This window comes from Montipora foliosa, chromosome 11 (genome assembly GCF_036669935.1).
Source record: "Montipora foliosa isolate CH-2021 chromosome 11, ASM3666993v2, whole genome shotgun sequence".
NCBI classification, from domain to species: domain Eukaryota; kingdom Metazoa; phylum Cnidaria; class Anthozoa; order Scleractinia; family Acroporidae; genus Montipora; species Montipora foliosa.
The window spans coordinates 14,149,631-14,173,851 of NC_090879.1; the positions used below are offsets into that span (position 1 = coordinate 14,149,631).

Sequence of the window (24,221 nt, forward strand, 5' to 3'; positions counted from 1 at the left end):
ACGACCGAGTCAGAAGGGGAGTGGGTCTATTCCTGCTTTGACGTCACAATCTACTTTGCATGCATTTTTACAAAGAGTTAATGCAATGTAAATCAGTATGTGACGTCAAAGCGGGAATAGACCCACTCCCCTTCTGACTTTCACTATTTCGTGATTCACGAGCTCAAAAGCCTTTTTGAAGTCGATTGAGATCATCCCAGTTACCTTTTCATTATCCATGTTAAAAAGCAGATTATCTGTTAACTGTATAAGGGCTGTTTCTGTAGAGTGGTTTTCTCGGAATGCAGATTGATACGTAAAGATGAGATTGTTTTCATTTAAATCGTTTGTGAGTGACTTTGTTACGTGTCTTTCAAGAATCTTGGAAAGCACTGGTAGAACTGCAATGGGTCGATAATTATTGACATCGTCTCGAGGTCCATCTTTGTGCAACGGTGCAACTAGCGCAGGTATAAAAAAGGAACGCGTATGCATCAGTTTCCATCGGATCAAACTCTCAGGGCCAAATGGGTGAAGTTTGTTCGAAGACACCGACCAGACTTCAAAGATCCTACCTCGAAGTACGCGTCACTCTGCGAAACTCACTTTGAAGATTCTTGCTATGAGCATAATAGGCACTTTAAGAGACAAAAGAAAAAGCGTGGCGACTAGATGAGGGGCAAAACCGACGGACACGAGGTTCCAAAAAAGTAACAATTTACTTGCCTCTTGTGAGCCTTGTTGAGAACGTTTAATGCATCCCCTCCTCCAGTCTCACACAAATGACAGTTAACCGCACAAATTAACAAATAAAGCAAATTGGGTGGATAACGCTCTCCATTTTGATTGGCCACTTCACAAACGAACTTGCTCAACCAAAAGTATAGCCTATTTGGCGACATGTGCTCTAGTGAAACGGTCAGGTTTTGAACATCTTCGCATTTGAGACCGGCCTCTCCAACAAGTTCTGACACTGCACATTTACTTTGCCGTCGCTACTGCCATTCCTCCAAGATCTTTCTGCCCCATTTAGTGTTGTATTGTGTTTCTCTCGGAGTGGCTTCCGACACAAAACTGGTCTCTTCTTTTCTTACCCTTTGGAGAGCAAACCCGACCAGCCATGTTTCTACTACAAAAGCTCTCTGAAAATGAATTGCCTAATTCAGTGCTGAGTATTTCCAAACTCCTATGGGACAGCTCCACGCCCACGTGATTAACATGACAAACACAGTCATTCTATTGTTTCATTTTACATGTATGATAAAATATTCGCGTCCGACCTTTATGGGCCCATAAAGGTTTCCCGCTCATATTTTATCTATTAAAGTAAAGTAAGGATCTGCTTTTCCCGCATATTCAGGAAACCGCGCAAAAATACCTTTGAATTAGTAGGCACCGTCCTTAAGCACATGTTTTTGCGGTACTCTCTCTGCATAACAACGACGTAAAATTAAAATCACCGTATTTGAAGTTTTGACGATAACGTGACACAGGTGGGGAACTTATCTCGACGTAGGCAAGCAAGCAAGCGAGCTTATGATTGGCCAAAATCCAAGACAATTGCGGATGTAGTTAACAACCTAAAAGTCTTAAAACACGGGAGACAATTTATTTAACAAACGCAATTTAAGTCTCACCATCGGGATTCAAAGATCGACTGAGAATGCGAGGGAAGTAAACATGAATGTGGTTCTTAGAAAGCTCGTTTTTATTGTCATCGCTTCAGCAGTTTTAGCACCAAGTTTGATCGGCGCCAGAAGTACGTATTCAAGAGAACTTAGGCCTCCATTAGGTGAGGTCTCACACTATTATCGACCATGGTTTTATTGGTCTGGAAGACGAAGGGAAGCTGATGTGTTTCCAAAAAAGGTATTTCATTAATATAGAACATTTGTTGTGTCGTTTTGGTTAAAACGAGGAAACGGATTAAACGTATATGGAAAGGAAATTGCAAAGCTGAAGACAGAAGGAGATGATCAATACTTCATCTAAGAGTTTCTAAAATCTCAAAAAAGGTTCAGTTCGTTACTTTGCTTCCTCTTTAAAAAAAGGGTACTTTTTTTCAATATTTCTTGGTTATTAAATTTTGGCAAATTGTTCTTTTAAGGTTGGTTTTGCTGTGAACTTGAAGTATTTTGATAGGACAGAAAAACTGAATTAGTTTCGTTGACTCTGATTTTTATTAATTGTTTCCCTCTTTACACTTTAGTTCTGTTCTTGTTTAATTTGATCCACCGACAACTTCATTGCTTTTTAAATTATTTTTTTAAAAGTTCAGATTAACTTAGGTATTCGTACTTGAAGACCAAGAAAAACAACCTTCATTTGGAGATATAATGAAGACCATTTCTTTTTTTTGACAAGAAAAGCAATTTAAAGAATTGCCATTGTATAATTTAATTTAGTCATAGCGTTGATTGAGAACTGTTCGCGACAAATTGTGAAAATATAAGTAAAAAATATAAAGGCGTATACATATATACAACTGTATAACTGAAACTGAATACATCGGATATTTAACAAATAGATTCCATGTTGCTGCGCTTCTGTTCAGTAATAGATTACGGATTACGTCAAAATGTGGTAAGAACAAAATAGTGGCACACGAGGCCATAGCCGCCGGAGCGTTTCAGTGTTCTAACATTTTGACGTGATCTGTGATCTTTAACGAACAGACGCACGGCAACATGGAATCAATTTGTTTTAAATAATAAAGAATTGAAAGTTTTATATGATGACGTCAGCTATGTGTCTTTCCTCTAATGAAATCATTGGCGAGAACCAATCAAAATGCGCACATTTTTGAGCTTATTCGATTAATTTAAAAACTAATTCTTAATAAAAGGAAGAAACGAGACTGGACCTTAAGACATTGTGTCAAACACAACATAGTGTGGCCTCAATCAAACAAGTTGTCGAAGGATTAATTCTTTAGTGTTTCAGAGGAAGAAGTGTTATCTTAAGGTGAGAAAACTACCATTGCGAGCTCAGCTCTTCGGCCGATATCCCAGGGAATAAGTAAGTAATATGAGCCATTAAATGACCAGAGGATTTAAACAAACATTTTGACATTGAATTGTTTTCCGTTTGTCACAAAAATCATCAATTTGTGGCTCATGATGCAGACCAAAAATTACGTTTACAAACATTATTGTCAACTTATCTGACCAATTTGATGGCAATAAATCTTTGTTTTAATCAATGTAATTCATTTGGGTCGTTGACAATGCAATGTAAGTTCGACTACACACGAATAGGATTGATAGCATCGTGATTTTTTCACTTTAAAAATGGGCCATTATAACTGTCCATATATTAAGAAAGAGGAGAGAGGACTGGATCGAGTCCGTTCCAATGTCAGTTTTTCATGCGTCTGTCCTGTTATTGATCATGAATTGCGTCATAACATTGTCAAAGTAGCTGTGGATCCATGAGGCGATAGCCGAAAAACTGATATCAATTTGTTTTTTACAATAACAAAAAGGCAGAGGGGTCAAAATTAAGTCAAAACACGAGAACAAAGCGAGACAAAAATGCGAGAAACTTCAATCTGACGCGAGCAATATCGCGTCATTATCGCAAAAATTAAAAAATTATGTGTCTGTCCGCTTATTGACAATAAAAATTAGCCAATGAGTGCGCGAGAATTTTTGCAGTCATTGTAAAAAAGTGTCTGGATAGTCGTCTCCATAAGGTTTTAGTTTGTTTTCTTGTCTTCCACAACGATTAAGGACGGTTACTGACGCTTGGGGCAGGTGAACTTAACTGCTAATAATAAATTAAGAGCTCTTTGTCCGTCTCCGTAAACTTCACAAATAAATTTGATTTACTTCCATCTTTTCTAAGGTATTCTGTCATGATCAGTTGAAATCAAGAAGCACGAACTATGAGATTTCCGATTATTATTCACAACAAAAGACGAATCTTCCTTTCACATGAATATTTTCATGTTTTTCGAGCATGATCTTATCCAGAAAAAAAGAAATTTCTTAATTAGCAAGTTTGGCTCTTTTGTGAAAACCTGGTTTCAGCAGCATTGTGGCCTTCGAAACTCATTTCTTCTTGGCTTTCTGTAAAGCTTTCTAACTTCAAGCAAGACGCAAAAATCGCATGAAACTGAGATTTGCACGTTGAAACAGCACTGCGCAATACGTAACCCTGTCATTCACTGTCTTCAAAAACACAACAATAAAAGCTTTTAAGTCAAACTGATCGAATTTTCATAGCTTTTTCTTGACTCGTAAGTGTGGCAAAAATCTGAAGAAAAAGGCTTTCGCTTACTGTCAGAATAAATTATTAAAATTATTGAATTTTATCCTGGAGGGCAAAAAGAAAGAATTTAATCGTCTTTATTTCGGAAATCCTGCAACTAGAACAGCTGGAAAAAAAACACAGCTTTTACATAATCATATGTGTTAAATCTTTGAAACCTTCTAAATTAATCACACAAATTTAACACCAATTGTAATTGATATCATAAATCATTAACCCGATTTTTTTCCTGATAGCTCAGCCGTTAAGGAATAATTTCAAAAGTTTTGGACTTTGGACTAAAGCAACTCTTCGTTGTAATGGGTAATGGCAGAAACCCATAAGAGTTGAAACGTGTAACGGCCCCTTGTGTGCTGGGAAACAAGCTTCTGAATATTCAATTTGCTAAGTACCATATTTGGAACAACAAGAGAGAAACATTCAACCAATCAGTTCGCAAGAACACCGTGACGCAATACCACCAATGATTAACTGGAGCGAGCGGTTTCCAAATATGGTACTTAGCACTGAATATTCGAAAGCTGTGAACGCGCGTTACACGTTTCAACCCTTATGGGTTTCTGGTAATGGTTAGCTAAGAGAACCAAAGCAAGAGGAAGTGTAACATCCTGACTTTTTCAGGGTTATAAAGAAAGATAAATGATTAGATCTTAAACTTTCTAATCGACGGCGTTCATTTGATAAGCCGGAGATCAGGGATGATGTGATTTGAATCAGGTTCAAAGAAGGCGAGTCGAACCTCTGGGACCAGGGTATCAAATATACAGTGATTTATATGCTTTTCGTTGATAACGAATGGTGCAAATAGAACATTTCCATTTGTTCATGACATGCAAACAGTCTGTCTCTGCGACACAGACCGTGGTATGCTGAACGAAACGAAAAATGTATTCTCTGTGAAAGGAGGTAAGATTGCCAGAAATGGAAAAAAAAATGATGAAAAAGTGCAAAAAGCTATTTGTCTTAATATAAACCTATTTACTGTAACAGGCAATCGTGTTTTAGTACTTCAGAATAGTGCTATATAAAACATGAAATCTCAGTCCTTTCTTATACGCTGCTCTAATACGGGACAAAGGGACCAGTCAACCAATTCTCAATTTTACAAGCGGATAAACTGAATAAAAACACAGAAATAATAGTCTTCCTATATCCGGCAAAACAAAACAATGAATAATGGAAATCACAGTTGAGAGATAAAGTCTACTCTATTAACTTTAATTTCTTGACATAAGCAACAATACTCCTGTCTTTCAGATATACATGTCGTGGATAGAGTCCAACTGCAAGGGCTTTTGACAGCATTAGGTGACAGTTAAATGACAGCTGTAGAGTCTTAAGGAGTTTGGTTTTGGAAAAACTTCACGTTTCTTACTTCCGATTTAATTGTTCTCAGACCTCGACTTCCTTGTTGTCAAAGCTTGTGCAATTGTATGTCTTGTGGTGTCAACGCCGTGGTAAATAGTCTCTATAAATCATCTTAGGGCAGCATATTTGAAGTTTCCAAGCATAATTTTCTTAAGTATTGTTGCCTCACAACAGATTTAGTGGAGAGGACTGGTTATGAAAGCCGGCAAACTTAAAAGTGGCATGTTATTGTTACGGTCTTGGCTTGGTCACGTGACGTTAAGCCTGCACACACACACACACAAAAACAAGATGGTGTTTCAAGCGACATGAGAGGCGAAAGTAGAGTAGCTTTTCCTTTATAATACTAATTTATATCAAACTTAATATCGATTGTTATTGAGAAATAGTTCATAAAGAGTCCTTCCAGGTGAAAACTCTGTTCACAAAAGGCATTCCGGACATAAGTAACTTTAAGGAGGAACACGTTTAATTCCCGCCATCATCATCACCATTGTCGTCGTCGTAATTCACTAGCTAGGGACCTTAAGATCTACGACGGCGACGTCGACGAAAACGTCACCTCAAAATAGAACTTTGCTCTAGTAAAAGTCTTTCGCGATTGTTCCATCTTGTTCACGTCGTACAATGTGGGCGAAGTATCCTAAAAATAAATTGGTACGAGCGGTTTCAGAGTGAAAATAGAGAATGAAAGATTCTCTGTTGCATGCTCACGTTGTCGTCAAAACCTAAAATTTAGTGATTTCACGTCGTCGTCACCCAGAGAACCAGAAAAATATGAGCTAAAACCCGTGCTGCACATGTAGCACGATTATTTATGCTCTTTTAACCAATTATATCATTGTTTTTTGGCGTTTTCGTCGACGTCGTCGTCGTAGATCTTAAGCCCCTCGCTGACGCAAACGGGAGAAAAGTGCGACTTCTTCTGGAGTTTGCTTCAAAGGGCTTTTCAATAGAGTTTCGTTAAATTGAGAACAAAGAACAAAGGATCGTAGTCAAAGCCGATCACGCCAGCAGGCAAATTCGCTCGCCCGCAAGGAGGGAGCTTGAGCATGCAACGTTTTTAAGACGCGGACGGCAACTGGAGGTGAAATTATTTTGAACTTATAATTTTTAATGGCGAAAAGATACTTAGGGATATAAATGTGGTTGTGTGAAGACAAGCTAAAAAGGAAAACATCTCATTTCCGGTCGCTCTCCTCCTCTCAAAAACGTCGCTTGCTTTAAGCCCTCTAGAAATGACATCATGGCGGCCATCTTGGATTTACTAAAGCACTCAGAAACGGGGCCTGGATATTTCCTTTTGCTTAAGTGAATCTCAATATGGCGGCTGGTCACGCCATATTGATGCGTGTAGACTATCCATTTGAATCTTATTTAGGGTCTATGCGCACAAAAGAATGTGAATTTTACATGTGCTCGCACTTTTATCCTTGTTGTAATACATTGTTTACTATAAATCAAGAAATTCAAGAACTCTTTTTCATTCACAGTTTGGAAACGACCAAGCATTTGCAAGATCATTTGAACCCAAGAGCGAAACAGGAATGAAAATTAACCGTTCAAGCTTGAAGACAAAAAAAATTCAATAGTCCCTTGATGACACAAGGAAACATAAACATGATGATTATCACAGAAAATGCAAAAATTACAAGATTTGTCTGAAAAGATGATTGTAGCAATTAACCCAGTTTACCATGCATTATAATAAAATATGTCCTTGGCTCTGACTTTTGAAATTCATGATCTGGAAACATTTCCTGAATCTCACTTCTACTCCTTGAACAAGTTTTGCAGTGATTCTTTCCTGGACTCGGTAGAAATAGGGGCTGGGTAGGGAAGGGGAAGATTTCGGAGAGGGGTGAGGATTCAACGCTTGAAAAAAAGGAAGTAATACGCGTCAATAAAAGTTGTTGATGTTGTTGTTGTTGTTGAATGAAAGAATAAATGAATGAACAATGAATGAATGAATGAATGAATGAATGAACGAGAGACGTGATCCTCGCACTTAGCTAGACAATTTACACACGATAGTACAAAACGCATGCACATTCATAAAACAAGTATTAAGAAAAAAAAGAGGAAAAACTCTTTTTGGGGTCCCCCGTGCTACTTTCGATCCAAAGAGGGAGAAATTAATCGACCTCTGAGCCATTCTTTGATAAACCCCTTGACTACTCGTAGCTCCGCCATTAGTATAATTAAAAAGACGATAGTTTGGAATTTTTTTTCTTGCTTTTCTTCATGTGGTAAGCACACGAGTACAGAATGCATGCACATTCATAAAACAAGTATTAAGGACGGTGCCTACTATTGTTGTTGCGCATACGTTCTGCGCATCTCGAGATACTCGCAAGGTAAAGGTAAAGGTACACCTTATTTAACGTCGGAAGTTCCTTTACTCTCTAGAGAGTATTCTCCCAGGAAGCCGACGGTGCGCTCATTTTATCCCCCTCTTTCCATCAGTGCTCTGTTTTAAGGGTATTTAAAGCTACTTATGCTACACTGAAAGGAATAAAGTCGAAACAAGGATGTGAGATCCGGGGATCGAACTCGGGACCTCTTGCACCAAGGCCGCGCACTAACCAACTGTGCCATTTCCTGTGGTCGGTGCTTATTAATATAGGGATATTTTTGCGCGGTTCAAAACTATGCGGAGAAAGCAGAACTTAGCAAGTGCTGTTAATATCCAAAGAGAAAATAGGAGGTAACCATGCATTTTTCCAGTGATAATTAAGCTTCAATTGGGAAAGGAACGCCATACATTGCTGTGTATTGTAAAGCGTTTTATAAATATTGTTGATTAATTATCTTCGGAAAATGCGTAGTTACCTCAAATTTTCTTTTTGGATTTCAATAACACTTGTTAAGATCTGCTTCTCCCGCATATTCAGTAAACCGTGCAAAAATACGTTTGAATTAGTAGGCACCGTCCTTCAACAACAACAACAACAACAACAACTTAATTTAAGTGTCAAAGTATTTAGCTAAATATAAGCTAATTGTGGACACTAAAAGAACATTCCAAATACAAAAGTAATACTCTAAAATATTTACAAATTTATTTACAAAAATTTTAAATTTAATTTAATTTTTAATTTATGAAAAAAAGAAAAACTTTGTTTGGGGTGCTACTTCAACTTTGGGTGATCCAAAGAGGGAGAGGTTAAACGACCCTTGAGCCATTCGTGATTAACTCCTTGTTTACTCGTAGCTCCTCCATTAGTATAATGGCTAAAGCACCTCAAATCAACATAAGGACTTGAAACGCCGCAAAACCAATTTCATTTCCTGCTGATAGTTTTATAGAATTATATCGAAATATTACAAGTATACATCAACGATTCCTTGCATTTGTTACCTGTCTCATAGACACGATGCAATTACTCGGTATCACCTTTATTCTATTAACCAATTTCTTCGGCATTTTCTGGTTCCCATAGAAACCTTACAAATCAGTCTGTTAACCGAATCTGGGCTGCCAGTTATCACGACATGGGAGGATCCAAACAATGTTACTCGGGATTCTGTATTTGTTTCTGACAATGTTACTATCCTCTGAGCGCACGGGCATGAATTATTCCTTGAGATAATTGACCAAAACGTTCCCTTCATTGCAAATATTGGCTTGCGGTAGCAATGTCTTGAAAGTACAGAAACTGTCTTCAGAACAAAACAAAGTGACTTGAAAACAAAAACCTCATCCCTAAGACCCCAAAAGTTGAAAACAAATACCCCCAATTCTACCAACAGAAACCTCCAAAAGTCGAAATTTAAAGTTCAACTGGAGGATCTTTTGCAAGGTCACGTAAACGTGGAGAATGCTCTAAAACAAAAAATAGGCACAATAGGCACCACCCAGGGGCTAGAGGATGCCAGTTTAAACCACATTAGTTAGTTGGTCAGTAGGCTGGAGTTACTTAAGCTAATTAATTAGTGATTGAGTGGCTTCGTAGCTCAGTTAGAAGAGAATTGCACCGGCATCGCAGAGGTAGTGTGTATTCTTCTTCGTTAATCTGATATACCTGTTCCACTGCCCTTTTCGAAGAAGTTGGGGCTTTGCATATTGAGGCAGCTGGGCAAATTCATAAGTTATCATTTAAGCCTACTGATCATTCGATCCTTCAGACTGCGAATTGGCCCAGTGTATTAGAAAAAAGTAGCTGTTGAAATGTTTAAGATAATGAGCAATGGAGGTCAAAGGTTATTCTCTAATTTCCAGTTTTTTAAGTCTGAAAGAAAAAGAACTTTATCAAGGCTGAGACGGATAAATACTGAATCGGGAAGAAACACCTTGTTTTTTTAGGGGGCCTGAAGTTTGGAATAGTGTAGAAAAACACATTAGGGATCAGGTGCATACAAATTCCTTTAAGGCGAGTTTGAAGAAAGGAAACAAAACTTAAATTGCTAAGCTTTGAGAAAGGGAGCTGCACTAATTTAAATAAAGACGTAGATGTAGATACTTTTATATATTTTAGAATAATTTTAATATGAATTTTGTACATAGTCTTTTTGTATAATTGTGTATTTCTAACTTTAATTTTAAATTCCAATATATTTTGTCAAATTTTGTTTTTTAATGTATTTTGCAATGTCCAGATCAACCTCTGGTTGCCTTTTTTTAGACATTTCAATAAAGTATGTACGTATGTATGCATGGTCATATGTGTTCGAATCCCGTTGAAGTCACTTGAATGTTTCAATTGATCACATGGCGAGTTTCAGCCCTGCTTTCAGAACAAATGCCTCATTTAAAAAGACAGCGATTACATGAACAAAGCTTCAGCCCTCATACCGGGCTGACAGCCAGGTCATTCAGCCCGGGCTAAAAAAGGAACGCCGAAAGCGTGCGCATCGATTGAGCCTGGTTTTCACTAGTCCTCTTTGCGCAGCCGCTCGCGCTGAAGTCACGCAATGTTCCTCGTCCCTACGAGAAGCGTTGCGTGACTTCGGCCTTAGCGGCTGCAAAGACTATTGTAGTTTTTACTTGCGACACAGGCATGAGCAAAAGGAACACACGCAATCGCATTTGCTTGTCGTTAATTAGCTTCTATTGTTCTGATAAAAAGCTTTAATGAACAACAAGCTACTGAGTTTGCATATGCTCAGTCTTGTGCTTATAGATCGTTTTCACGTGACGTCATCATTTTCTAAAATCCAAAACTAAAGAGCCACGAAAGTTTTTATCCTCATCAGGCATAAGAGGCGGTAAATTTGTATCCATTTGCAATTTTAAAGCTCAATAGCGTGCTTCGTTTGGAAACCAGAGCATTTTGAATTTCTGAGTTATAGCGGTGCGTGACACGAGGCGACGATCAAGTTTATTGAGAAATATATATTTATCTGATGGTTTTGAGCCTTTTTAGAATTTAAAGCATTAGGAAAAGTGCTTAAGTAAATAGCTGTCTGTTCAGTACAGATGATCACTCGCCTAGATAGCCAAAGTAAGTAACAGATGTTGACCTTATTTTCCGGCCGCCATATTGGTGCACCACAGATGTGCACCAACATGGCGTTTTCATACTGGGCTCTGTAAATTTCTGCGAAACATTTCGACGAATATCTGAAGTTTGGGGAAACGCACGGGTCTAAGACTTGGAGAAGTGTCTTCTTCATTTATCTTCTACAACATCACGAAGTCTTGACTTTTTCCACTGGATGGTTTTCGATTTATTTTTTTATTGCGTGACAGTGAAAACGATCTATACTTGCGTTGCAAGTGAAAACCAGGCTTAAATTTGCGTTTTGCGCCAGGGCCGAAATTGAGTAAGTAATCGGAATAAAATTTCAGTCCGGGTTTAAGCAGCAAACTGTCAGCCCCGGCTGAAACTTGCCTTGTAATTAGGCCCTAAGAGACAATTAATTCCTTAAATTGTCCAGGTAAGTGTGACTATCACTTCTCTGTTGTCATTTATAACCCACACTTGACCCATTTTTAAGAATTAGTCGCCGAAGGCGAAGTGAATATTGGTGATTATTAAATTTTCAACCTCGGTTAAAGCATTTCTCGTGCTCTGATTGGTTCACTCAATTTCGGTTATCAGCTCATATACCTTAGTGGCAATTGATTGCGCTAAGCGTTGCTAAGCCAGAAAGCGAGATTTCTCTGAGAATAAACCCCCCAAAAAAGTATTTTTGTGGAAAGTCCGACATTTAGAATTACTCGTATCTCGTACTTCCAAACTTTTGGAGTTTAAGGAATTTAATACAACAATTATGCCATTCGCGCTTGTTGGATATGAGACTGGTTATAACCAACTCGGCGCTACGCGCCTCGTCTTCCAAATCTTTTCATGTCGTGCAGAACTTTCCATTCTTGGGCTCTCCAGGGGGGCTCTCCTGATTTTGATGTCATGCTCCGTGGATGCTCCCCGGGACCCAAGGTATTTAAAGTCGCCTACAACGTCAAGCTGAGTACCATCCATTGTTTTGAAATCGACCTCGTTAGCTTTGATGTTGATTGACATGACCTTTGCCTTCTTGGCATTCAGCCCGAGACCTATGTTCTTGCATTCTTTCTCAACAGCGAGAAGTAGGGTGCAAGCTTGTTCCACAGTGTCAGAGAGGAGCGAGATGTCATAGGCAAAGTGGTATTTTAGGCTACTTAGGTTCTTAAATAGGTTCTTAATTTGATAGGGATACTAGCGGTCAGCAAAGATAACTACTACAGGGCATGCATGTATGTGATATGGAATAGGTATAGCCGTGAGTGTTGTATTAAATAATTATCTAGAATACAGTTTAGATGATAACCATACAGTAAATTTATTTTTCCAAAGTACTAGCATGCATTTTAGCTCATTCTTTGAATCTTACTGAGTGAAACCTGGACTAAAATCTCTTTCTGCATTTTCATCTGTGCCTTCAGTTGTGTAAAAGAAGAACCTATTGAAAATTTTAGGCTAAATAGGTTCTCATGAAAAGGGCGTTTCAAATGACAATTTTAGCCAAAGAGGTTCTTAAATTTTAGGTTCTTATACGCGGGTTTTACTGTAATCACCGGGTAGCGCGGTGAATAATGTAAGACCGAATTCTTATATTCACCGCTGAAAATTATACTAAATATATTTACATGTTGTAAATAATTTAATTTAGGTATCTATTATTATTATTATTATTATTATTATTATTATTATTATTATTATTATTATTATTATTATTACTATTATTATTATTTATTTTTGCCCCCTTTTTCATTTCGGTGCTGACTGTTTTAGTATCCTGTGTAGGGACGATATCGCCGACGTCACCTATTGTCCGATTGAGGTGTCAACCAGGGGCGGGTTGATCGAAGCCTGGTTTGCGCTAACCGTTGGTTAAGAGGTGCTTTAACCATGCTTCGAGCAACCCGGGCCAGAGCCTCATCGGCTGTCGAAAGGGTCTTTTGTTCCTGTGGTTGGCACATTTGAATAACAAAAGCAATGTTTGTAGACAGATATCTTCCCTATGGTCTCGCGACTTCTAGGATTACTAAATATCTATGTACGCGTTACGTAATTATTTAATTAGTACATTTATTTCAGTAAGTAAGTTAGTTTTTTATTGCATAAAGGTTATTATGGTTATTTTCCAAAGATTATAAGTTCGCTTTTACTGTCTACCATGACTCTATTGTTTACTTATTGGCTCGGCTTTGCTCGTTGGCATTTTTGTCTATTGCTAAATCCTTTGACATTCTCTCCTAAAAGTGAAACTTTACTCGTCAAAGGAAACCCCTGTTGGGGCGAAGGGGTAAAGAAGTAGACAACCACATGAACGAAAGTTAGACACAAACCCAAAAGTCACCATGTGGAAAAGATGGCCGCGGCGTACCCCCACAAAAGAAATTGCACTACACTTAGAGTTTACTGGCACCATATTGACCATGCGAAAGGTCCAAGTAGATTTTCACCAAAAATCTCGAAGCTAGCCTCTTGTTGTATAGCGCCTTCCATGACAAAGATTTTTAGCGACCTGTATTAGCGTGAGAAGTTGGCCTACAGCTTGGAAAAGAGGAGAGTGAATACCTGTACTTAAAAAGGGCGATAAATTGGATGTAAAAAGGTACAGACCAGTGACAGTATTGGATTCGGTTGGTACACAGGCACCCCAAAGCTCACAACCCGATTTTGCAATGCATAACTATTATATGTGATAAGAGAGTTTAAAAATTAAGGTAAGTTGAATAACTGTATGTCTTTTTCTTGCAATAAACTTTCCCTACCTCAAATATTTTGTTCACTTGTGTTTTGTGTCGATTCATAAGCCATTGTCGATATTGTGAAATCAGTACTCGTTTATTAGGCGAGGGTATAACCAAGTGTACTGATCACTCGAGACCCTCTTAAGCGAGGGTATAAATGAGTACTGATTTCCCTATATCGGCAATGGCTTATGAATCGACACAAAATAGAAGTGAACAAAACATTTGAGGTAGGAAAAGTTTATTGCAAGAAAAATACATTTAGTTTTCAACTTAACTTAATTTTAACCTATTTTAAACTCTCTTACCATATATACTGTAAGAGTTATGCATTGCAAAAATCACGTTGTGAGCTTGGGGTGCCTGTGGTTGGTAAAGTGTTTGAGCAACTGATAACTAAACAAATTGTTCAGCATTACGATCTTGTGCTGTCACCATATTCAAGTGCCTACCACAAGACCCATTTCTGTGAAACTGTGAAATAAGATTATTAGATTAGTACAAGATTGGAGATTGTCATTGGATCAAAAGTTGAGTGTAGGGATACTCTCGACTGACATGTCAAAAGCCTTCTATTCTTTGCAGCAAATACTTAATGCTAAGGAAACTGCAAGTATATGGTTTCGATAACATTAGCAATGGACATACTGAGATTATATTTTCAGGCCAGAGTGAATAGAGTCAGACTGGATTCTGTTGTGAGTGAATGGAGAAGTGTGGATAGGGGATGCACTCAAGGCTCCTCCTTAGGCCCACTCATGTGGAATTTGTACCCGGAGGGCGGGGGGTACTTTAGGAATTTCTGGGTGGGGATGTGCCGCTGGGACCCTGGAACCCTTAGCCTACACCAGAGCTAGTTCAGCTGAATTTCGAAATCCTATACTAGAGTAATCTCCCACCGATTTCCGTCTAAATACTGATACTTGACAGTTAATAATATCCAGAAGTGTTTCATAATAGCCATTTATCGACACTGTTGAGGCTGAGTTGCGTAAATTTAAACTTTGACGACTCGACTTTTTTGTATTTTTTTAGCGGGAATTTCTGGTTCCTTAGTCTTGCTAAAATCTTCAAGCAACTGGTCAGTTTCGAGAAAAATGATACCCTATTCTAGAACCAAATGCTCTAATTTATATACCCTATGCTAGAATGTGTCTGACAACTCTATTCGACGCTGTTCAAGAAAAACTCGACACATGGAGATAATGCATCCTAGTGGTACAAGAAGGAGAGGCAAGGCAAGCCAGCAAGGCAATAGAGACAAATATAATGTAATGCTGCTATCTCAAGTCAAAGGCTACTTACTAGCACCTGGTCTTGAACTTTTGTACAAACTCAGATAGAGGGAAGCTTAAAAGGATCCAAGAGCATGCTCTTCGCATTGCTTTAAAGGAAAAAACTGCAGCACATAATGAACTGCTCAAGAAAGCTGGGCTAACTACTCTGTATAACCTAAGGTTACAAGATTCCGCAATACTAATATACAAAGCTAAACATAACCTGACACCAATCTTTATACAGAATATATTTGAAAAAAAAAAGGAACAACATACCAACTTCATAATGGAAATGATTTTAATATACCATGATTTCTGTCTGTACGATACGGGAAACACTCTGTAAGATACATGGGTCCATACATGTGGTCAAAACTTTCAAGAGAAGATAAGAACAGTACATCTCAACCCTCAGAAGAAGAGACATCTTTACTTGAGAAAAACTGTGAGAACTGTCCCCATCGGTAAGTCTATCCTGACTGATTTCTAGAAGAATTTTAAATATTCCAAATTGTCGGTATCATATATTGTAATAATTTGTAGGATACATAAAAAAAATGCAAATGAGAAATCGCTACTTTTAGCAGAGTTCAAGAGCACAAAAGGGTTAACCCTGTTTTCCTCAAAAGTTAAGAATCAAATGTGACAACCTACCAGTTTAAAGCTGGATTCACTGGCCCATTCACAGAAGCTGCAAACTAAATCCATGTCCTATACAGCCATCTGCGCATGTTGCACTCCTCATAAGGCCTTTGATAAATTCAGCCAAAATAGCAATTACAACTGTCACAAATTACATTAAGTGTGATCTTCTCTTTACTGTGGCCTTGGTACATGCATAATATTTTAAAGAAATTCTGCTTTACCATAAACGTTTCTTGAATTAAAGTAACAGAGATGATGACTTCTTTACAAAAAAAAGCAATAGTCGCCAAGAAAAGGGCCATGCTAATCCTTTTAATAAAAATTGTGATAAATAGCACAATTTCAATGAAAACTGTTCAAATGCCATCTAAGGAATTAAGATCTTGCAGCACACTTTGAACTCTCCAGTGTTCCCTCCCATATAAGTGACTGAATCCCTTGAATGATAAATGAAACATTACTCTTGCATCTTTCCTGTTTTTCATTGCTCGGTATGTCTTGCCAAGGAGATGTCTAGTTTCTGCCACAGAATGTTCTCTGATGTCCTCTTTCCCCGCAGTCAAAAGGATCTTCAAGGCTTCCTGGTGAAGATCCATTGCCTTTTGAGGCTGCTTAGATTGACAATATGCTGCACCTAGACTGTTCAATGCCACAGCAACTGAACTATGGTTTTTCCCCCAGGTATGTTTAAAAATGTTCAAGGCCCTTTCTAGAATTACAGTGGCCTTGTCCACCTCACCAAGGCTTGTATATAGAACTCCAAGGTCATTTAAAGCCTCACCCAATATGAAATGATACTTGTCAAACACTTTTTCTTTAATAGATACTGAGCGTTCAAGAACTTCCTGAGCTTTTTGCAAATTTCCATTGTCTCTATACATAAATCCAAGAAAATTCAGAGCTTCAGCCACATGTGGGTGGTTTGTTCCATGAAATTCCTCAAGTATTTCCAATCCAAGTTTAGAAGTATTTATAGCATCATTAAACTTGCCAAACTTGTAATAAACTGTTCCCATGGTGATTAACACTCTCCCTACATTGGCATGCCTTGGTCCAAATATCTCTTGAATCATGGCCAGTGATCGATAATTCATTTCTAAGGCCTTGTTGTACTTGTTTTGGCGACTATAAACAGTTGCTAAGTTCAGAAGTGAGCCTGCAACAAAGGGGTGGTGCAAGCCAAATAATTTCTGCAGCAATTCAAGTGATGTCTCGTGGGTGGCTTGAGCTGCACTAAGGTTAGACAAGTAGCGGTTAATGACGCCAAGTTTGTGCAAAGTACTTGCCTCCTCAAGGATGCATCCAGGATCTTTATGGTTTGTTTGACTCTTTCTTTTGTTAGAATTTGCAGGGTTAATAGTGACATTTCTGTTTTTTTGATGAAGTTGAAGTGCAAGCTCATGCAGCTCTCTTGACTTGTAAGGATATCCTAGAGCTCGATAAATATCACCCAAGATGTTTAAGACAAACGTCCTATCTTTGCTCATTGTGATATTGCGTAAAATTTGCAAAATTCCAAGAGTAGTTTTATTTAATGCTGACATCAGATGTTGGTTGTGTAACTTTGTTGCACCACTGTGTAGACAAACAATCAGGAGCAATGTTTGCAAATTGTGATGCATTCCCTCTACTGCCATATCATTTGTCAAATTTACAATTTCAGCAAGTCTAAATTTGTTTGAAGTGGGTCTGAGCAATGCAGGCCAAAATCCTGAAATATATGAGATGAGTCTCAGGAGCATATCTAAAAATCGTGTACTTATTAAGTCTTCAACTTGCAAGTGTTCCCTGATGGAAAAGAAGTACAATGATGTCAAGACATCCAAATGTTGGGAATCAAAACTGTGTTGACGTTGCATCCAAGATGCATTGATTTTGAGGCTGTGCAGGTGTCTAAAGGTGGCATTCAGCTCCTGTTCAATTGATAAGGTAAGTCTTGTAAAGACTTCCTTTAGTGTGCTCCTCTCATTGTTTGTACTGGAAATAGCTGTCAAATAACAGTATCTTGAATTAAGGCAGTTTGGATTCTTGCTACTTGCCCTGCAGACATGGCGGAAGGCTTCACGTATAACTTGATGACTTGATAAGGACTGGTCTTGTTCTTTGCCTGTCACCTTAAAAAGAACATTCTTTAAGGAGTTACGAACCTGGGCTTTTGAAAACTTGTGGTGTGAATTAGTGTTCAAAAAATTCAGGACAAATTTTAAACTTAGTGGAGAAGAATCTGCGTATCCAATACAAGCAATATCTCGAATCACAGGGTCATTCTGTGCAGAGTGGTTAACTGCCTTGAGAACAGCCTGATACATGGAAACTGGATACTTTGAAGCATCACTCTCATGCCATTCAATTTCTTCATCAATGCCAAGCATAGAAATATCTCTCTTGAACTCTAAGATGTAATCAGAGTAAGAATAATCAGGATTCTTTGGTGGACCCTCACGGACGCTCTCGATGTAAATAGCTGCAGTTGCGAGAGCAAGAGGTTGATGTCCAAGTATATTTGATATTTCAAGGGCATGCTTCTCTCTATCATCGTTTAGCCCAGTTATAAGCTCAAGAAGTTTAACAGAGTCAGTGGCCATCATACCATCAAATAAATCCCTCACCTTCACATAAGGACTCAGTCTTTCCAAAGAGACACGTTTTTGCAGAGTAATTATGATCACAAAAGTAGAAAAATGTTTGCTTCCAGGTTCAAGGTTTAGATAGTTAAACAATAATTTCAAATCTTGCACGCCGTCAAAAATCATGACAGGTTGACTGTTTCTCTCTCTGAAAAGTTCTTTCAGTTTTGTGAAAAGGACTTTCACCCGCATTTCCGTTTTTAAAATTTTTCCTTCATTTGAGAATAAATCATTGAATCTAAAATTCAGTTCTTCTTTCATTTGCTTAATCCCGTCGGCTTTTTGCCCTGAATTATTGCAAAGAGCAAACACTGCATCCGCAAGACTTGACATGAGAGATGCACCACTGTCTGCCTGGATAGTAATAATGTCAACTGGTCTCGTTCTTTCTATTTTCATAACATCCTTCAAATGAAGTCCAACTTGTCTAACAAGCTCAGACTTTCCTGAGCCTGGTCCACCGATCAAATACATGTGCACTTGTCTTCCATCGTTGTCTTCACACAGCTTCGTTATCTGTGTTGTAATATTAAGAACTTCCGCCTTGCGCCATATCCAGCGATGTCTTGGTGGCCACAACACCTCATTAAAATTTATACTGGGTATCTCTGCCGTGTTACGTCGATAAAACCAAAGTATGCTGCCAGTACGGCCCCAAAATGGATATACGGCTGATACGGTCAGACACACAACGATGACAATTAACACAAAAACTGGATTACTGCTCCTGAATTGTTCCAGAACAATTTTTCCATGAGGGAAAAGGTTTACAAACAGATTCCAAAGTATTGAATCAATTTTTTGTTTCAGAGCTTTAAGCTCAGCTCTCCAATTGAGAAGGTTTGATTTCTTTGATTTGGATTTTGCAACCGATTTTGGTCGGTGCTTTCTCCCAGCAAACATTTGACTTGGGGCTCTACCGGAGGAACGAGTGTTGAGACGCGACTGACTTCTAGTCCAGATCATACTTAATATGAGATTCAGTCATCGGACAAGCCTCAAATCCATTGCCCTGATACGTAAATGATATTGGTATGTTGATACCAACAGACTGTCGTCTGTCCCCTATCTTGTTTTCTGAGATTTCCGAGCCGATCAACCACCAGCTGCGCGGTAAAGCGTTCATGTTAGGCACATAAGACGTCCCATACATAACAACTTTATGAATGATATATACCACACTAAGTGTCCTTTTAGATCATCTGAATAATAATTAACCTCGTCCTACCAACGTTAGCCCTTATCTACTCCAAGTTATTAAATTTTCTCTCTGAATGAAGCAAAACAAAAACGTTTTTGTGGAAAGCTTGGAACAATTCCGACGTTTAGAAGTACGCGAAAAGCTAAGAAATGTTTCTGTGATGAGCCTGCATCTGTCTGACCACAAGGTCTTACACAACATCGCTGCAGTTCTCATCAAGTCTTTTCGATTTCGCTCGGATTTGCTCGCTTTTTTCGCTCGTATTTCGTACTTTATGAACTTTTTGAGTTTAAGGAATTTAATGAAACAATTATTGCATTTGCACTTGTTGGATACGAGACTGGTTATAACTAACTCGGCGCTACGCGCCCTGTTGGCCATTTAGCATCTCATATCCAACACGCGCCCATGGAATAATTGTTAATTAACCACGTTAACCCTCATCTACTCTAAGTTAACCCTGTTTACCGTCATCTAATCTGAGTGGGCCACTTTATACCTCGTTGACCTTTATGTACCCCAAGTTAACTACGTTCTACGACCGGCTTAAACCCTCATCTATTCTAAATTAACCACGTTAACCCTTATCTACCCTAGGCTAACCACGTTGGCCACTTTATACCTCGTTGACCTTCATCTACCCCAACTTAACCTCGTTCTACCAAGTTGGCCAATTTATACCTCATTAACATTCATCTAGTCTAAAGCTAACCTTGTTTCATTACTGCCTATGTATCGTTATGATTGAGATGATCTGCATCTTAAATACATTCCTTGAAATTTTAATAACTTTGGTTACGATGGCAGATGAAATGCCGAATACCTGTCTACAACAAAAACTACCCTGAAGTGTGTCGTAGTTTTTTTAAAGATTTTCGCAAACAGCCAAGCTATATATATTTTTAATAAAAAACGAAAGTATTCTTAGCGTTACTAATTGCGCGAGCTATTTGCAGCACAATTAGCCTCAGGCTAATCGGCTAACTCAATATCATAAGCGTTCGGGGTGGGGTGGGGGTTGCCATACTCTATGTTCTACCTGGTTCTACTCAATTCCAATCTCCCGGCGGGCTTATAAATTTATATGTATTTATTGTATTTGCATTATAATGTGGCATTCGCATTTAAATGATATTGAAATTCCTCAGTGGAACAAACTGTTTTTCTCCAGAGGTACAACATTGAGTTGGCGATTTGGTCAATTTCTTTCTTTAATTTTTTACAGTTTAGACTTCATTTAAACACGGAAAATCATTAGTTAAGCCTTACAAGTCAAAAAATAAAACTATTTACAATTGCTTTACATGATTGCCGTGTGGGAATCCGATACCATAAAATTCCGTTTATAAGCCCCCCCCGCCCCCCCCGCTTATAAGCCCCCCGGTTTTAGGCCTATCTACTTGGAAACCAAAAAAATCATCCGGTTATAAGCCCCTCCCCCCCCCCCCCCCCACCGGGTCTTAGCCCCCTTCCAGTTACTGAGAGAATTGAGTGCAGGAAGCCTCGCCATCGTGAACTAGACATTAAAATTCTTAACAATGACAGCGAAGATGAACTCTGAGCTCCGGTTTGTTGCGTTCCAGTTACGTTCACCTTGTTGAGTTTTGATTTTGTTCCTAAAATTGAAATGCATTCCATTTATAATAAGGCTTGAAAGTTTAATTACAAATTCGTAAATTAAAAACGTATTTCCATCAACACTGCTGTGGCTCATTTCGAAACGGTTTTTTTTGTTCTGCTTATAAGCCCCCCCGGATATAAGCCCCTCCGTTTATAAGCCCAACCAAAACCCCTTACGAAGTTGTATAAGCAAGCCCAGGGCTTATAAGCGAAATTTTACGGTATGCTAGATGCCTTTTTCAGGTTTCGCTTAAATCGACCAAAATATCTGACATTTTTAAAGCTATTGGTCCATAATGTGGCTCCGCTATAGGAGAAGCTTAATTCGCTTTGAATAATTAGTTCTCGGGTTTGGCAAAGCCAGTTTTCCCTCAGAGTTTCTCAGGTTGTAATTAGAGTATTACTGAGTGAAAAGACGATGAAGATAATCCGGGGCACGTCCATTCATTGTCTTATACATCATTAAGGCTTTTCGTTTCTTTCGTCAAATTGATAGCCTCTCCCAGTTAAGGGTGGTTAGGAGGTGGTTCGAGTTCGTATCAAAAGGTAATTTTGTAATTACTCTAGCAGCACAATTCTGCATTTTTTGGAGCTTATCACTCAGGTGAGCTCTCAAACAGTCCCAAACTGGGCTGCAATGATCGAAATATGGTACAATCAGAGCGTTACAAATTGAATGGGAGTTTTTTTCGGAATGAAGTGTCGCACACGTTTGAGGGCACCTATAGCTGAGGATAATTCTTGGATATTTCTTCAAGTTGTTTGCACCAAGTAAGTTGAGCATCTATTGTAAAACCCAAGGATTTGGCATGGTCAACCTTCTTGATGATTTGATCTTCAAGTCTTATTTCAACGTCTTCATTTTGGACAGATGCACCAGAAGTTTGAAACAAACTTTGAAGTTGGCTAGGTACTTGATTTTCTCCGCAAAATGGTAGAGTAAATAAAATTTATAAGCAGCTATTATAAAGACAACACTTTAAAATTAATTTTTCTTTTTTTTTTACCTACACACAGACATAAAATGACGGTTTCAATTTCCATACAACGTCACGTACTAAGCAAAGGAAGCGAAAATATGCAAAAATCCAACAACTCGTCCCATAGTTGGAATGGATATTACGGACATTCTTGATAAATTTTTACCGTAATAGAAACCTTTAGAATCAGGTTTTTTCATGGGAATTCAAACCGCAAACGCAGTTGGCCATTTGCAGTCTCAAGTTGTCAAATTTTAGCAAGGCATTCGGTGTTTCATGAAGACATGTTGTTTTTTTGTCAAGTCGAAGTGCCTCACTTTTCGCGCCTAAAAACATGAAAAATTCATCGATTTGAGTTAGCACATCGCAGGCTGGTATATAAAGCTATTTCTTGCCTTTAAACGCGAGGCCGTACATTTTTTAATGGCAAAAATCTTGCCGTATATCACTTACCGCCCTAATCCTTAATTTCCTGCCGTTCAAACGTGAGCTGCAGGACCGTGGTCACGAGAGATCCTCAGTTTGCTGTCTGCAGTTAACCATGAAATGCTAATGCTAAAGGTCTCTATTTATTCTTTCCCTCTCGGGAGAGGCAGTAATAGGTTTTTTTTTCATTTATTTAAATACAGTACTTACAATACACCGTTACTCACACTGCTACCCGGCACTACTACTGCTGCTCACAAAAACTATATCTTAACTTACACTACTAATACTATTCACAATATCGTACTTTACATTGTTCTCTATACTTGGCAATCATTACATATAGAAATAAATAAATAAACAAATAAATAAATCAATACATAAAAAAAAACCTTGCTATGTTTTAATGAGTGTCTAAAAGCTCACGGATGCTCGAACGCTTGGTGACTCCGTGGATAATTTGCTCTTTAAAAATACTTTGAACGCTGTTATGCTGTAAGATTCACTTTCTTTGACTGCAGTATAGAAGTAGTAACGGGCTACTATAAGGTACAGGTTGACAGCTCGAAAAGATCGCTTCTCGGGGTGATGTGCATAAATTTTGGCATTGTTCGTCAAAGCTACCTTCGGCAAGTTACTAGAGTTCCACTAAGAGGCAAAAAGGTTCCAGAAAGTATGGACGTGCCGACATTCTACGAACCGATGCTCTAAGGTCTGTCTTACACCACACAATTGACATCTATCGTTTTCGGTTATTTTAGCTCTAAAAAGTTTGCTGCGAGTGTAAAGAATATGGTGGTTGATTTTGAATTGAAACATCGAGAGTTTAATTAAGGACTCCATGCTCTGATCAGTAAAACCGGCCTTAGGGGGTGTTTACATGATACCGGTACGAGTTTCATTCTGGTACGAGTTCATCCCGGTTCTTACTTATCGCTCTGTATTTGTTTACACGATACCTGTGAAAAATCTCATACCAGTACAACTCATACCGGTATAAGTTCATCCAGGTAGTTGTACCGGATCGAAATTCTCATAACGGTATGAAAAGTTATACCGGTATCATGTAAACGCTACATTGACTCCCATTCCGGTACGAGTCGTCAAGTCGTGGTGGACTGGGACTATTGACGCATGCGTTGTATTTCTAAATATTGGACGCCATTATTGTTTTGGTTCATGCGTCATCCCTGTGTCAATATTTGCGTCGTCCATGTAAACGCGGTATGAAATTCACAACTAGTACCAGAGTGAAACTCGTACCGGTATCATGTAAACACCCCCTTAGTTAGACGAGCTTTAGAGGTAGGTATTTGGGACACTTTAAAATAATGTTTAATAAAACAGCATTTGAACATCTTTAAACTTTTGCGTAAGCAATGCGTGTTTACTGCTCCACTGTATTTGTAATGAAATACCAGACGTATACAAAACATGGACCCCACGTCCATAGACCATTGCACACGGGTGATCCATGTACTAGTGGTCCATGTCTCGTAAACGTCCTTGGACAACTTGGCGTTCCCGCAAGCAGATAAGCCAAGTTTGGCGTCCTATTTGATATATTTAAATTTTTCTTGTTTTTTTTTTGTTTTTTTTTTAAATAAAACAACGGCTTATGTTACGTTACACTTACATACAGCA

General features: G+C 38.5%; 1 protein-coding gene and 1 long non-coding RNA gene across 2 annotated transcripts; one reads left to right on the forward strand and one right to left on the reverse strand.

The window, feature by feature from the left end:
* Positions 1–1,594: 1,594 nt before the first annotated feature.
* Positions 1,595–7,349, forward strand: LOC137976222 (uncharacterized). Its single transcript, XR_011117722.1, has 2 exons — positions 1,595–1,848; positions 7,113–7,349. It is a non-coding gene; the product is annotated as an uncharacterized lncRNA (long non-coding RNA).
* Positions 7,350–15,368: 8,019 nt separating this feature from the next.
* LOC137974907 (uncharacterized) lies at positions 15,369–19,547 on the reverse strand. Its single transcript, XM_068821916.1, has 2 exons — positions 15,733–19,547; positions 15,369–15,564 (listed from the first exon to the last, which is right to left on the reverse strand). The coding sequence occupies exon 1, from the start codon at positions 19,314–19,316 to the stop codon at positions 16,080–16,082; it is 3,237 nt and encodes a 1,078-aa protein (XP_068678017.1). The 5' UTR covers positions 19,317–19,547; the 3' UTR covers positions 15,369–15,564; positions 15,733–16,079.
* Positions 19,548–24,221: the final 4,674 nt, after the last annotated feature.